The sequence below is a fragment of the Pelodiscus sinensis genome, chromosome 2, assembly GCF_049634645.1.
Source record: "Pelodiscus sinensis isolate JC-2024 chromosome 2, ASM4963464v1, whole genome shotgun sequence".
Classification (NCBI taxonomy): Eukaryota; Metazoa; Chordata; order Testudines; family Trionychidae; genus Pelodiscus; species Pelodiscus sinensis.
In genome coordinates, this window is record NC_134712.1 from 196,184,345 (window position 1) to 196,200,887 (window position 16,543).

The following is a 16,543-nucleotide window of genomic DNA, read 5'->3' on the forward strand; positions in this document are numbered from 1 at the left end:
ACACTTAGTCAAAGAATCAATGCACACAAAACAGACATCAGACAGTTACACAAACTAAAAACAGTTTCTTGCCATTTCAACCAGACTGGTCATTGTCTCAACAACCTGACTACCTGCATCAAAGAGACTTTAATACAAGACTTCAAAGAGAAGCCTCTGAACTGTCATTCATGCTGAAATTTGACACTTTACGAATGGGCCTTAACAAAAATGCTAATTATCTTACCCATTACAAAGATAGCTTCCCCAATTATCACCTCTAATATCATTATCTCATAGACATTAACCTCCCTGCCTCCTCCCGCCCTCCCCCATCTCCCCTTTGTTCTAAAATCTGATTTGTCTATTTTATGTGTGTTCACTTTTTTTTTTATTGTATCCCTTTGGTATACATGGTCATGCCAATTTTCTTCCACAATTCGATCTGAGGAAGTGGGTCTGGCCCACGAAAGCTCATCGCCTAATAAACCATCTTGTTAGTCTTTAAAGTGTTGCATAGTCCTGTCTTTTGACACAGCAGTACAAGTGAGGCTGGGGGATGATATTCAACATGTATGGAATAGAAAGGATTAATCCCTCCCTCATCCCTCAGTCTGCAAAACGAAAGCATTCTGCAGTTGATTCTGCATTCCATGGGTTTCCACAGCTCGTAGGTATCTACTCTGTATCTGTGGGATAAACAGTGGACAGCGAAACTAGGTAGTAAGAGTGTCCAATGGGCCCTATTCCCAAATCTGAAAGATCTTTTTAAGGCTGCAAAAATAAGTTTGGTTTGTATATCTGAACTATAATAGCTGACATGACTAACAGTGGAACAAAATATTAAACTAGTGTCTCCATTTGTTGCATTAATGTTAGTGTTATCCAGGCAACACAAAACCTGAAATCACGGCTTTGGAGGGAAGTAATAGAACAAAATATTTGAGTCTATTTACAAATCAAGTATTTTTTTCCAATTGCTATTTTTCACTCTACCCATGACAAAAATCATACTTATAAACAATTCTTCAACTACTGTCTATTTTCCTTCATTCACTATAGAATGATAATTGATCATATTAAAAAAAACCTGATCCCAAATGCAAGTTCTTGACATTTGTAAAGTCAAAGGAAGGATTTAGCAGTTTTTATTCTACTGTTTAAAAAATGAGGGAATATGAAGACAAAGGTGGTTTTATTTTTAAAATAATGCTTTTCTAAGTCCATCATAAGCAGTAAATGGCTCTTAAGATTTTGACATGAAATAGGCAAGCATATTATCCTAAAAAAATTACTATAAAAATCAGGTCACCACCTTTGGACAGATGGTACATAGGAAGACCATAAATGTAGTTCTTGTGGGAGAACTCAACTGGAACTCAACTTTGTATTTTCACTATGTATACCAAGAAAAAAAAAAGTGGTATCTGAGACAAACATCCCAGTTCCAATTAACAAAAGAAATGCATACAAACAAACAATTCCTTACAATTATTTGCCCTCGTTCACTTGGAGAGGGGGAAAAAACACCTGTGTTTCAGTTAACTGATCCTGAAACCTTTACTGGCATCAGTAGTATTAATGACATTCAAGCTCAGATCTATACCCCTAAGCATCATCAGTTCTCAAAATTTACCATCCACCATTTATACTCAAAATCACTAGTCCTCACTGTAGCCAAAAGATATAAGAAAAATCAATCAATGTTTATGTCACTAGTTTTGAGAGCAAGTTTCCTTGCCCCCGCCCCAACAAAATTTTTCAAAAAGTGAAATATTTCACTTTGAAAAATAATCACTAGCAACTCAGGAAATCCTTCAAATTGCCTGATGTCCTTTTATAGTCCACTTTAAAGAAAAAAATTTCATTAAAAAAATGTCTCCAAGTTGAAGAAAATAAGAGAATGTTCAGATAGATAAGTTAATTTTTGTCAAAATTCAGGAGCACAGATTAGCAAACTCTGGATTTGGACTAATCTAATGCAAAATGTATTTGGTGTGATTAAGGGTACAAATTGGTCACCAAGGTTACAGACTTGATGATTTTTGTGACCTTTGTGACTTCAGCCCTGGATGGCAGTCACTTCAGAATACAAAATTTCCTTTGATAAAGTCACAGCTTTTGCCAGTACAATGTTGCATATCTGAACACAACCTGGGAATAAAGCCTTAAAGGATTTTTTCCCCCCTTGTCTGAATGCAATGCACATAACATGCACTTCAAATCATCTCAACTTTTTGGACGATACCTAGAGAAAATCATTGGAGAAGTAAACAAACTTGTCATTACTATAAAACATGCATTCACTGCCTCCCCTGCACGCAAAGCATGGATCAATCAATCACTACAGGAAAAAAGGGAAAGAGCCTGCAGTTCCACCTTCCCCATAATCACACAGTACAACATCTGGTTTGAAGAGATTTGTTTTCCAACCAGCCATCTGCAGGACTATGTGGATTTTTCTAAAAGCAGGACAGATGCTGAAATTCATCTTTTGAACATGGGGTCACTATACCCAAATCAATGGAAATAAAGCATTTGCACCAAGAACAATGGCAACTCTCACTGCTTATGAAAAACTAGAAGTCAGATTACGTAAAGTGGCAAATGATTTAACTGATCTTACCAGTTGTGAAGAGTCTTTCAATGACAACTGACAACCTATTATCTAAGAAAGCCCTTTGTGAAAGCAGAGATCAAACTGAAGCTTATGTGACTGTTTCTGATTGGGATCAGACACTTGTAAATGTTTTAAAAAACCGCAGTGGATTGACAGAACCAATCAGGCCAAACTTCTTGACCTTGCAACACTAAATACACTTTAGTCTACATGCCTCTGTTTGAAGACAATGAGGTAACAAAAATGCGCGTTTCTGAAATGAAGTTCCTTAACATTGTTGAATTTTAGTGCAACTTGAAAGATCATTTTCCAAGTCAGAGTAATAGTTCTAAGCTAAGGTGTTCATCAGTGCTGGTTAACAGTACAGACTGTGAGAGATCATTTTCATCTTACAAAGTTATTTTGCAAGATGACACTCAACTATGATAATTTGACAGCACATGACATGCTGTTTCAGAATGATGGACAGCTCAGTAAATGACCATTTTAAACTAAAAATTAATCTTGTCATTCAAAATTATATAAGATTTAAAAGCAATTTAAACACTTTGTATTAATGCAGGGAAACTATGTGCAAATTTAAATGATTTTGTTGATTATTGCCCAGATGCTATCCATGACTTAATACAAATGCCAGAGACAAAATCTTAGCCTTATGATCCAATATGGACATTACAACTAGGGATGTAAGTCACTAGTTGACTGACTACCTGATAAACATAGGCTTATTGAGTTGTCGAGTCACTAGTCACCCCCCTTTGCTTCCTCTGTTTTAGAGGCAGCAAGGGGAGGGAGCAGGAGCCAGTGCTGCAGGGAGTCAGCTTAAAAGCCAGCTCCCTCCAGCAGTCTCTGCAGTGGGGCAGTGGGAAGGGGAAACTGTGCAAATGGGGACTGAAGCAGTCTCTGCTCATGCCGGGACCCAACTGCTGTACCTCTGTCTTTGAAATGTAGCAGGAGTCCTTTGGGGCTCTTGCTACATTTCAAAGGAAGAGGCATAGCTGTCGGGACCCAACATGAGCAGAGGCTGCTTGATTCCTCACTCGCCCTAGGTTCCCTGCTGTGCCTCAGCCTTTTAAATGTAGTAAGAGCTACATGCTGCTCTTATTACACTTAAAAGGCCAAGCAGCAGCCGGGAAAGTGAGCGCCCCCCCCCCCCCCCCCCGCCCTCTCCCTATCAACTAATCAAGTAGTCCTTCAGGGCTCTTGCTACATTTCAAAGGCAATCTTGTCTTACTTTCCAGTGGTCTAACTTCAATGTGTTTCTGCATTTGTGTGTTATGGACAGTTGAAATATATTCAGACTCCACTTAAAATTACTGATTCATGTAAGCAATTGCCATAGGTATTAAGAATGTTAAGAGGTGGGTAATTGGCAATTTGTATTGACTACATGATTAGTCAATAGGTAGAAGGCGCTCAGTCCTAGTTTGCATCAGGTCCAGGAGCTACCCCCCACAGCAGCTCTGCAGTTCAAATGCAGTAGGAGCAAAGTGCACAGGCAGCCCAGCTCCTACTACATTTAAAATTCAGAGCCGCAGCAGTCCCGGCCTAGCTCTAACTACATGTAAAAATGCAGCGCCACAGCAGGGGACCCAGTACTAGCCGGGACTGAACTGGCCTTGCTCAGTCTTGGCTCATGCTGCATCTAGCAGTGCCTGTCCATGTGGGCGAGGGGACGGCAGCTTCCCGCTGGAACCCCCTTGGACAGGGGCTGCTCCACAGGATGTGGAGCAGCAGTGCGCAAGGGAGAGGGAATGCGAGTAGTCAAGCAGTTGGCTACTTACTTACATCCCTAACAGGTGCTACAACATCATGCAACACCAAATGCAAAAAGAGATAGAACTCTTAAGTTGTGATCCTCTCCATGAGGATTTTTGAGAACCCAGGCTTTGGGTGTTTGTTAGCATGTAATTGAACAGTCATGTAACCACATGAAATGTTAGTGGTTACACGACTATTTGATACTCCTCAAAAGGCAGGGCCAACAGACAGAGCCCCAATCCCTGGGAGCCTTCTACTCCTTTGCACTGCTGCCTCTCTAGCAGACACAGCAGCGCGGGGTGGCGGGCAGGAGCTGGTCCACCAGGGGAGCCAGTTTAAAAGCCAGCTTCTCGCGCAGATCCACTCCCGCCTGCCACCCCTCATACAGATACAGCATGAAGCTGCCTCATACAGATACAGCATGATTTGGCAGCAGAGTCTATCCATGGGGGACCCAGGCTCACCGCGGACAGAAGCTGCTCTATGGGATGCTGGAGCAGCCTCTGTTCATGGGGAGCACAGACCTGCTGCGGACAAGGGCTGCTACTGTGGAGCAGACTGTCTGCAGCGAGCCTGGGCCTGCCACAAAGGCTACTTCACAACAGCCTTCCCTACAAACTGCTGCCTTTGATAGAGGCAGCAGCACAGGAGGGGACAGGCGGCACCACGGAGCTGGTGCTGGGGGAAACACAGCTTTTAAGATGGCTCCCCCTAGCACTTGCTTCCCGGTGCCCCTCCCCCCACTGCCTCTGTAGGGGGGGCAGGTCCCTGATCATTCCATTTCCCCTGCTGTGACTCTGCCTCCTCTGTCCCTCCAGAAGAGACGGTGCTGGGGGGGAATAGCTATTAAGCCAGCTCCTCCCAGCACTAGTTCCTGCTCCCCTACCAAGGGGTGGGGGGAAGCAACAGGTCAAATAGTAAATCGACTACCCGATAAGCCTAGCCTAGGCTTATCGGGTAGTTGACTAGTCACTTACATCTCTAATTCATACCCCTTAGCACTGTAGTTACACTGACCTACCCCAGGGAGCAGCAGTAGTTGCATCAGTATAGGAAACATCTTCACTACAGTGACTTAGCTGAAGTTGTGCAACTGACTCCCTCAGTCAGATCCCTCATCCATCCCTGTAACTTTCTATGTTGAGCTAAATGAAAATTCCACTAGACCTCTTGATATTTGACAGTTTTTAATACAGAAACACACACTGAACAATCACTGGTTCAATAGCAATAACTTCCTTTAGGACTCCAAAGGTTAAATGAATGCCATCTTTAACAGTTTGGGCCTTTAACAGCCAATCAACGGAAACTTTGAGGTCACTGACAAAAGTCTGATTCTCCTTAGACATAATGTTAAGACTGCTACACAGGATTTTCATCACTCTTATTTAGTGAGTTCAGAATTCCGTGAAGACCACATCACTGGGCATGCATCATATACTTCACACTATTACTTATCTTTCTAAACATCATAATAAAGTGTGATTTATCAACTCTCACAGCACCTCCAAGGTATAATCAATCTCTAATGTTTACATTCTTTGATCTTATATCAAATAATGGTTGTTTCAGAGAGATGACAGCTTCTTGATTGGACATTTTTCATTTTACTGCAAAATACTCAAAAATATACAAAGAAGTTTGACTGGTTTGGTTAAATCCATTACACTAGAAGAGTGGTTCTCTTTTTGGCCAGCGGCCCATCCCATTCCATGCAGACCATCAACCAACCACAAATGATGACAAAATGGATGCAGGAGGGGGTGGAGCATCTGGCCAGGAGATAACGTGCAGGAGCAGACTGAGGTGAGGAAGGTCTGGGAGGCGGGGGTTGAATGCAAGAGCGGGGTGAGGGTGGGGGGGATTGGACGGGGATGCGTGGTCTCGGTGGGAGTTGTGTAAGAAGGTGATGAAGGTGTGGGGGTCTGGACATGAGAGGGATTGGGGATGCTTACCTGGCTCTGTGCTGTCTGCCATTCCCAGGTACCACCACCTGCTACTTCCATTGGCCATGATTCACCCTCCCTACCCCTGCAACCAGCAAAGGCACTCCAACCTTGCTGGTGGGGGGAGGGATACGTGGGGCTGGAGCACTAGCACAGGCTCCCTGCTGTGGGGTGTGGGGAGCTCCGAGCCCATGGCCCACCTGCAAGCAGGCATGGACCACTAGCGGTCCAAGGACCATACTTTGAGAACCACTGCATTAGAATATCCAACATTAGTATGTGCTATTAGTTACATTAATGCAGATTAGAAGACAAGCACGAGTCACTTATTTCTTTCTGTAATCAAAATCGAAATCAAATATATGGGGACCATTTGGACTAAAGTATTTAGAAAAATATTCCATAAGAATCATAGAACCATAACAGTTCATTAGTCACTGTAATTTATCAAATCACAACAATTTTCTTCTTTGCCAACATGTCTAAAGTTAGTTAAATATTTGGTTTAGAGCTGTCCCATAAATATTTTAGCCAACATACTTAACAATCCCTATCAGCATTGTTACCGTGGACATAAACATTTAAAAAAGGAGAAATATAAACCAACGTTATGTGGTTCATTTGGATTTTTTTCATTTAAATAGGAGCACTACAATGTATACGAATTGCCTCCCTGATTTTTATCACATGCATGTAACATTAGTTTTTGAAAGTTTAAATTTAAACTCCGTCAAAAGAATGACACGGCTGTATGTGAGTCATCTTGCCTATTTCCAGTTTATCTAAAAATTATGCTCATGGCAAAACTTAAAGATTTTTATTTAAATTTAAAGTCTCTTTTACAATACTGTGTGTGTGTGTATATATGTATACACACACACACCCATAATCAATTACGACCTCAAACGACGTCCTCTACATTATGACATGTTAAAAAATTATAAAAGTTAAAAGTTATCTTATTCAACTAGTCACTGCCAATTACGGTAAACATTTAGAAAAACATTTTTAATCCCATTATCCTCTTTACTAAAACAACATTCCTTTGAAATTCTAATGGAATGCTTGTACCGCCAATTTTCAAGTTGATGTGCATTTTCTCATGTACAGTGTTTATTCAGTTGCATTCAACTGACTGAACTTGTACTTTGATTTCCTTATCTCCCTCTCCAAATTTGCAGATGTATGAAATGTGCTTAAGAAAAATTTCCCCCTTTATAAAACCATGGACTCTTGCATAATTCTTCTATCAACTGCATTTAAATGCTGCAGACAGATTGTATAGTATCCACAGATACAGAAGAGATGCAAGCAAACAATAGTACCTATATGAAAACTCATTTTGTCAGTCTAAAAATATAGTATTAACTTTAAACATCCTGAAGACTAGAGTAATGTTAAATTACTTTGCAGAGCATTTATTTAACATTTGGCAGTATCAGAAGAGCAAAAGTTTCTACTGTAGGTGGAGCCCTAAGACATACACAGAGGGACGCAAAGCAGGGAAGGAAAATGTAATATATTTGACCCACACCATAACAATTTTGTCAACAGTAATGGGAAATTTAAACAGTTATCTTAGACACAAGAGGAAAACTGTAGGGAAGCTAAGTGAATTATGACAACACCAACTTCAAATGTTTATTATAGGACGAAACTAAGATCTACATTCTCCAGTATCTTTTTTCTGGAAATAATTACTGAGGGGCACACAGGACAAAGTTTTTCTATGATGACATTATTCTAAAAGTTAACACATTAACAAGAGACTTAATTTTTGCTACATGTAAAAAACAATTTCCATTTGTTAAATAATAAGTCTACTGTTTAAAAAAAATCTGTAATAGTCCTACCCATGATTGTTTTCCTGTATTCTATGCTACACAAACTACATTAGAAAAATTACAGTTGCAAAATAAAACACTCAAAAGTTAGCAAGTACCAGAATTAAGGTTGCCACTCCAATTTTAATTTGCTCCACTTGTGGGTGTGCATTATAATACAATCTAATTACATGACCATACGCTATCTTTCCCCTATAAGATCAATGTCTGATTAAGTGTACAGAATGGACCTTCCTCAGGGGAGATGAGCCAGGATTGCACAGTGAAGACAACTACTGTCTGTAGGATTTTTGCATTTGTTGCAAAAATTAGTATGGTGAATTAGGAAAAGGAAGAGAAAGGATTGTTTCTTGGTGAAGGTAACTGATTGTTGTTTGAGAAAAGTGGATTCCATCCCTGCATGATCTTAGGTAAGTCACATAAACCAAACCTTTCAGAAATGGTTTCTAATTGCTTGTAATCATCTATTCAGATGAATATTTTAGAGGGATGAGACTTTGTCCATGCATTTCACGAATAGCTACTGACAGCAGAGGAATAGGAGTCAAGAATTTTGGGTTACATTCCATTCTCTAGTGGACACACTATCCTGCAATTTCCAGCAAGACAGATACATTGTCCTGTGTCCTCTCCAACTTGTCATTGTTCCAGTCCTGTCTTCTCCAACCCTTGCTCTTTTTCTCAGTTCAAATGTCTACTCAGGCCTCTCATCCCAGTGTTCCATGGACTTCTTTAGTCCCACTGTTGCAATTCCAGTCCCGCTGTCCAGTCTCCCTCCATTCCCCTAGCTCCATGTCCCAAATCTCTATACCTTGCTAATCTCAGTTCCCCTCTCTCCACTCCTCATTCCATCTCCCCGCCACACATGTCTCCCTCCCTGGTTTCTGCATATAATATTTGTGCCCCTCCTCCAAGTTTTGTCCTAGTCTTTCTGCACAGTCAGCCCCCATTCTATTACTACACCAAGGCTTCTTTAAAGATGTGCATCTCCCACAGGGATGTAAAATTCTGTCTAATCAGCTAAACATTACGTTTAACTGGTTAGCCTCTTAAACAAGGGCAGTCCATTCCAGCCCAGTTGAAAAGGGGCCCTCCTCCCACAGGGCAGGAGGCTCCTACAGCCTGCTGTGCTTTCATAAATTCCTCCCACTAGTAGTCTATTCAAATGCTTCTTACTACATGCTGTCTTGGTAACACTCCGGTTGGGAGGCACACTGAGGAGATAATCTTTGCTCTCAGTTCCCAGACCAGCCCACAGAAACTTAAAGTTTCTATCACTAGAAAAATCTTGCTTATTCCGGCAGGTCTATGCAGAAGTTTATTTAGCGTGGACAGAATCCTTGGCTTACTATGAAGCTCTAAAAGGCCTCAACTGAGCATGTGCAAAACATGATTTTTCAAATGATTGCAAGTTGAACAAATATGGGTAGATTTTCACAGGAATTACAAAAGGCACATCCCTGAAACAAAACTACGCCCTTCAAAATTTCATGTTTTTTGCTCAAAACATGGGGGCACTAGAGTTTCCTCAAAGAAAAGGGTTATGATTTAATGTGGCAAGACAACATTTTTCAGCCTAACCCTGTTTTCAGAAACAGCCCAACTGTTTTGGCTGACTTTCACATAAAGCTGAATTTTTTGGAGGACACCCAGCATGGAAAGTTTCATCCCAAACAGTTTAGTTTGGCAAAGCTATAACATTTTGTTTCAGTTGTTTACTACAGAGAACAGTGTGGTACAGGTGGGACCTCTCCGATCCAGTACCCTGGGGATCTGTGCAGTCTAGAATGACAGTTTTCCAAACCAGGGGAGATCCACTCTACTCCCGCCATAGGTCCAATCGCCCCAGCCCTGCTGGAGCTCTGCTTCATGCCTTGGGACAGGGCTACACTCCCCAGTGTACTGCCTCTGGCTCAGGCCCACGCCCAGGCCCTGCTCTGCCGGCCCAACCAGGACTGTGCTGCCAGCCCCTGCATATTTAACATATTTGAAAACCAAGATACAACACTAATTCGTACTCCAGAGTCAAACCTATCACCACCAGGATTTATCCAGGATGTTTCTAACAAACATCAAAAAGCTTTTATAGTTTATTTTTGAATCAGTAATTTAGAAGACAATGTATATTCAGAGTTATTAAAAAATTACAAATTCACTTACCTTGAAAATACCGACCCAATCCTTTTGGTGTGGTTGGATGTACTGGGTCAGAGTATAATGACATTCAAGATGTGCATTAGGAAGGTAACTTTTTGCCACATTTTGAAAGATAACATGAGCAAAGTTTGAAGTCTGTAGAGCAGTACTTGAAGATGGAACTTCTTGAAAGGATGACATGATGATCTGTAACAATATTAGAATTCTTACTACTTCAGAAAAGTTATACTACAGGAATAGTCTAAGATGCTATAAATTTGTTGCACCTTCAAGAGAACTAAACTATGCGAGCCCTACAAAATAAATCTCTGTATTTACAGAAAATATATTCCATAATGAGTAGCTAGAGCACAAAATTCCATAAAGTACTCTGCACTGTCTAGACTACTGCTAGGGATGAAAGAGTAGTTTGTCTTGCATGTCCAATGACAATCAGAAGAGTGAGCAGCATATCTAATGCTCCAGGTGTGTACCTCTGAATCCAATGATAGAAGGACTAAGGGGCAGGGACAAAGAGAGCTATGACATACAACCAACATTCTTCATGATGCTGATTGCTGTCATAAAGAGCAAGGGTGGCCTGCAGACTTCCATAACCTCCCCTCCCAACTGCTGCTGTTCTTTTTCTGGAGGGGAGGTCACTATATCTGGTGCCCCGCCTAGTATGGCAAGCAAGCAGGGAGGTCCAAACTTCAGCTGCGGTAACTGAAAGCGCAGTTTGCTCATTTAAAAAAAAAAAACCTCCACAAAAGTACTAGTTTCCTTCTAAGACATTAAATGGTTTATTAAGGAGCTTTCATATTGATTTCAATAGCACTACTCATAGTAATAAACCTAAGCACATGCACAATGGTTAAAAAGTCTGAAGCTTTACATCAAGTAATACTTTCTAGAGAGGAGGCAGAACATTTGAATGTTGCAATTTATTTTGTAACACTTTGTAGCTGCTGTTATTACAAATGATAGTAATTACCATCGAATACAAGCCTTGATTCAGATGACAAAGTAAACTCTTAGTAAAACATACTGTACCAGTAACTACACACCCAAAACTCACTGGAAATATTTCCAGGGGACTGACCAATTCTAGTTCCCATTTAAGTGAGGGGGAATATAATCAGGTTTTAGACTCTTCTCATCAACATTCCAGACTATTAATATTTTTAAAAATACTTAAAAAAATAAGAATTAGTTCCTTTTTTCAAATAAAATGGACTGGAATGAACAGATATTGCTCTGTCAAATCCAGTAATGGTTAAACTAAGATGTCTAACCCTAACCTCAAATGTCTTTAGCCTATTATCATCTGATTTAGCACAATACATGAAGCATGCATTCAAAAGCAAGGTATTATTTTGGGAGATTAGACTTCGTTCAACACAGTTGTGCACTTACAACAACAAAAAAGGTAAAATAAGATTTTGAATTAATAATCCTCCCTGTTTGCAAGCTACAGGTGAAAAGTTAGCTTTTCAATGTAAATTGAAGTTTAATTACAGGTAAAGGAAAACACTAACATAACTTGGGAGAGACAAGAAAGGAGATGGTACCTAAAGTGTGTTTCATCTCTCTTTCTCTCTTAGCCACCATGGGATTAAAGAGCTGATCCCTCCTCAGTAATAATACAGTTTTAGTCCTTTGTATACTTATTCAGTTCTCTCCTTTCACTGCCCTCCTTTCCCCCAGAATAACAGGAAGTAATATTTGAGAGATTCACCTTACATTTGAGCCAAAATATAAGTTCTATGAAAGCTAACTTTTATAAACTCAACAGTACAGTTTCCACTATTTTCTTCAAGTCTAATTAAAATATTTGTGTTTAGCAGTCCCCACAAGATTTGTTTGAAACCAGTTCATCATAGCAGGAATTGCAGGAAAATGGACATTATTGATTGTCACTGTCCAAGATAGGAGCGTGCAAAAAATAACCAAAACAAGACGACAGACAAGCAAGTTGTACTGCTAAAATTATTTCACTACTGAAAACGATACCTAAAATCTGCTAATGCCAAACACAAAATATATTAATTTCTTCAGACAGCCAAGCCAACCGGGCATGACCAATACGTTTACTGAAACCTGTTTGGGCATTTTTTTAAAACAAGGGAGGCTAATCCTTTACAAATCTGGATTTCTGTAGGTCGGCAGAATATGTCTAGGATGATTACTTACTGGCAGGAGAGTCTCTCTGGAGTTTGGAGGCAAGTGAAACCTATTTAGAGTTATAAGGCTGGCCCCAGAGACGTTGGGACGCAGGGTCTTTAACTCCGCTCAGGGTCAGCTGGCTTGGCTGCCAGGGAGAAGCATGGATATGGCTCGCTGCTGCCGTGCACTAGCCAGCGCGTCCCACAACACACTGCTGAACCTTAGGCACAGCTCGCCAGATAACAAGGGACCAGCTCCTCCCCCTCCTGCCGCAGCAGCCGGGCCCTCGGCGCACCGGACAGGCTTCCGCGTCAGCAGCCAGAGCGAGGCGCGACTGGCGCCGGGCAGCTCACCTTCCCCTCGGGCCCCCCCGCCGCCGCCGCCGCTCGCCATGGACCCCACAGCCCCGCCCCTACTCCCCGACACAGCGGCGGCAGCCCCGCTCCCCCGTGCGAGCGGCGCCAGGCGGTTGGGCCGACACAGGCCGCGAGAGCGAGGGGCGGGGTGCGGACGCGGCTACGGCCGGTGACCGGACGGAACCAAGGAAGGTTGCTACGCGACTGACTATGTAGCGTCCCCCTCGCCCCACCGCCGGGCCCAGAGTGACGGGGCGCGAGCGCCGCCCCGCACGGGCTAGGACAGGCCGGGAAGGCTCCTTACCTAGGCCGGGCACGGAGGACGCTGGGGACATCAACACAGCGCCGCAACCACCGCCATCAGCGTTCCTCGCTGGCGTGCCCCCGCACGTCACTTCCGGCCCCGCACCGGAACCGCCGGACGATAGCGGCGGGGGCTGGGACAGCTGCGCAGAGCCGCTCCCGCTCCTCCCGCAACCCCCGCCCGCCCAGATCTATTGAAGTCCGGCTGTTAGTTCCTTACACCTCTCGCGGGTACGCTGCCGTGAGGGGCTGGCCCCCAGAGCCGCTGGGAGGTAGAAACCTCCGGCCCCAGAGTGCTCGCTTCTGCCCCAAATACGCACACGGGCCTTGGGGATATGGGGCCCCAGAGCGCTCGCTTTCCCACGCACTGGGGGACACCCAGCACTATAGCACTCACCTGATCCCGGGGAGCCAGCCCCATAGCACTTTAGGCTTCACACTGACTCCTAATCACTCACGCTTCTCTTCCCCCTCTCGTGCACTTGCCCCACCCACATACATCCTCAATCCTGGAAAAACTAACTCCAAAGCATTTCTCTCTCCCCACACATGCTGCCCACAGAAAGCAAGCCCCATCGCTCACTCCCCTGCCTCCAGCTATACTGGCTTTGTCTAGACTGGCCAGTTTTTCCAGAAAATCAGTTTTTCCGGAAAAACTTGCCAGCTGTCTACACTGGCCACTTGAATTTCCACAAAAGCACGGACTTCCTGCTGTAAGAGATCAGTGCTTTTTGCGGAAATACTATACTGCTCCCGTTCAGGCAAAAGTCCCTTTTGCGCAAAACTGCCAGTGTAGTCAGCTGAGATTTGTTTTCCGCAAAAAAGCCCCGATCGCGAAAATGGCGCTTTTGCACAAAAAAGTCCTGATTGCATCTAGATTGGCCACGGACACTTTTCCGCAAAAAGTGCTTTTGCAGAAAAGCGTCCGTGCCAATCTAGACATGCTTTTCCAAAAATGCTTTTAACGGAAAACTTTTCCGTTAAAAGCATTTCCGGAAAATCATGCCAGTCTAGACGTAGCCCTGGTGAGTAGGTGGGTGGGAGAAGGAGTGCGAATGCTCAATCCCAAACACAGCCTTTACTCCCATGAAATACAACTGCCACACCACTCAAATCAGTGCCAGCCCTAGACAAGGGCGATGAAGGCAGGGCCGTGGGCAATATACTGAAGTGGGTGTATATGACTAGTCTAAGCAGAAGGGGAAACTGTAGCCAGTTCAGCTAGGATCAAGGAGGAAATAGACACTCACTCACTTGTCTCAGTGAAATAAAAGACAGGACTATGCAGCACTTTAAAGACTGACAAGATGGAATCATCTTGTCAGTCTTTAAAGTGCTGCATAGTCCTGTCTTTTGTTTCAGCAAGACCAGACTAACACAGCTACATATCTATTACTATCTCACTTGTCTCAGGTAACTCCTCTGGTCTGGTGGAAGCACCGGCAGGGGAGGCTTCCCTGTTCTCCCTGGGACAGAAGGCTCCCTGTAGAAGCCATGGAGGGAGGGGGTAGTACAGGCTGTGCCGAAAGAGGCTCTGGGTGGACAGCTGAGTTTTGTGGGGACTGAAGAAGTGTGTCTGCAGCCTCTGTATTCTGGTTGGCTGGGGTTTAGAGCAGCCCTGCTATATGGGTGCACAGGAGTGGTTTGAGGCCAGCTGCAGCAGCTGGCACCCCTGCCTGCAAGGCCGTCAATGGCCATGACATAATAATTGGGTGCCCGGTTGCCCCGTGATGTCATCATTGGGCGCCCCAGGCCGGCAGCGCCCTAAGCTACCGCCTAGTGTGCCTGGGCTCACAGGCCACCCGTGTGGGTGCGTATTCACATGGAACAGGTCTAGGTCCATTCTCCCTTTTCTTTCCTTTTCCCCCTAATAGCCACTTGTCCAGGAAAGGGCTTTTCCCTGGCTCTGCCTGCAGGACTGGTGCACTGTGCACACATTTAACTCTGCAAAGTGAGCATCAAGCTAATCCAGGATTGTGTTGCAGCCTGACTGCAATCAAGTCACATCTCTACTCTGCAGAGAGGTGACACATAGGGAACATGCACTGGATCACATTACTCCCCCTGCCACCACCCAATTTTCTGTCAGCATCTGCTTGGCCAGCTCACTCCTTCCCTCTCCTGCTTGCTGGGGCTAGGACAGGAGAGATAAACAAGTAGCATATGCACAAAATAGCTGAGACTGGAGTATCAGGGAGGAGGGAAGGCTGCTAAGGCTAGGTAAGGGAGGAAGGAACAGCTACTTTCCCATAGGGGAACTGAGGGAGAGGAGTGCACTACTAGGTGGGGAGAGGGTATTACACTTCAGTTGTTGGGGTATCTTTAAATTGAGGCCCCCCTTTTTGGGGGGAGTGCTGCTGCTTCCCCAATATGAGGCAGGGGGTGGGTACATAGGAGAAGGAAATGGGGACAGTAGGCAGTGTCTGCCTTGCTGGCTGAAACATCTTCCATTCAATTCTTGGTCACCTATCTACACTAAGGATGTTAAAGACTAGTCGACTAGTAATGTCCACTAGTCAATTCCCCTGCCCCCCTTCCCCCCCCCGCCTCTATAAAATAGAGGCAGTGAAGAGGTACTTCAAAGTGGTACCACTTTGAAACCCCAAGGCATCAGCTGTGCTGCAGGCTGCCCCTTTAAAACATCTCCTCTGTGGGTATTCAAAAGGGTAGTCCTAGAGCCGGGGGTCAGCTGGGGATTCCCAGCTGATCCCAGGCTCCCCGCTGCATTTTCCCCGGAACCCAGGATCAGCTGGGGACTCCCCAGCTGACCCTGGGCTCCCCTCCTGTCCCTTTGAATCACACTGAGGTGGTGTTTTAAAGGGGCAGCCTGATGCACAGCTGATCCTAAGATCACTTGCCCATATGTAACAAGCCCAGTTCAGAAGTTTATATCACTCAATTTTAATTCTAATAAGTTCTCAAGCAGCATTTTTTATTGCTTTCCCCATCTGTAAATAATTATTACTGATGGAAATATTTCAGGATGTGTGTGTACTGTGAAATCAACAGCTAATTTCTACGTTATTTACAAAAAATATCCTAGAAATGTCAGGTGCCTAAGTATCCTCTGCAATCATAGTTAAAGTTTCCTTTCCATGCCCTCCCCCCACCACAAAAATCTAATATGGCACCCCTGATGAGTCAGATATGGCCACAGGGCTGCAGGAGGGTCATGGGTGCAGGCAAGATGCAGCCTCCATCTGAAAACATGGAGCTTGCCTTGAGCTGGAGGCCAAGCACCAGGCATAAGGGGCAAGTGCAGCTGCAGCAGGGGAGCTGCCAGGACTTCTGCAGAGCAGCTCAAACTGTGGAGGCAGAACCACACTGAAGGGTGAATAACCCACATAGGTTTTTCATCCACTGTTTCATTTCACAATCAGGTGCCATTCAAAAATAGCAGCGTTCCTTTGGTGCCTCATAATCCATTCCCCA

The 16,543-nt window shown here is 43.9% G+C and overlaps 1 protein-coding gene across 4 annotated transcripts in view; it reads right to left on the bottom strand.

Moving 5' to 3' along the window:
- TAX1BP1 (Tax1 binding protein 1) overlaps window positions 1-16,543 on the bottom strand; it is a 106,529-nt gene that overhangs the window by 68,372 nt on the left and 21,614 nt on the right. For 2 of the 4 annotated variants that reach the window (XM_075922161.1, XM_075922159.1), the window contains exons 1-2: window positions 13,113-13,251; window positions 10,311-10,493 (exon numbers count right to left, since the gene is read on the bottom strand). In XM_075922161.1, coding sequence (XP_075778276.1) covers window positions 10,311-10,487 — 177 coding nt within the window. In that variant the 5' untranslated portion in view covers window positions 10,488-10,493; window positions 13,113-13,251. Of the gene's footprint in view, window positions 1-10,310; window positions 10,494-12,479; window positions 12,800-13,112; window positions 13,252-16,543 lie in introns of those variants that run through there. The other 2 variants (XM_014578653.3, XM_075922160.1) reach the window with 2 other exon arrangements.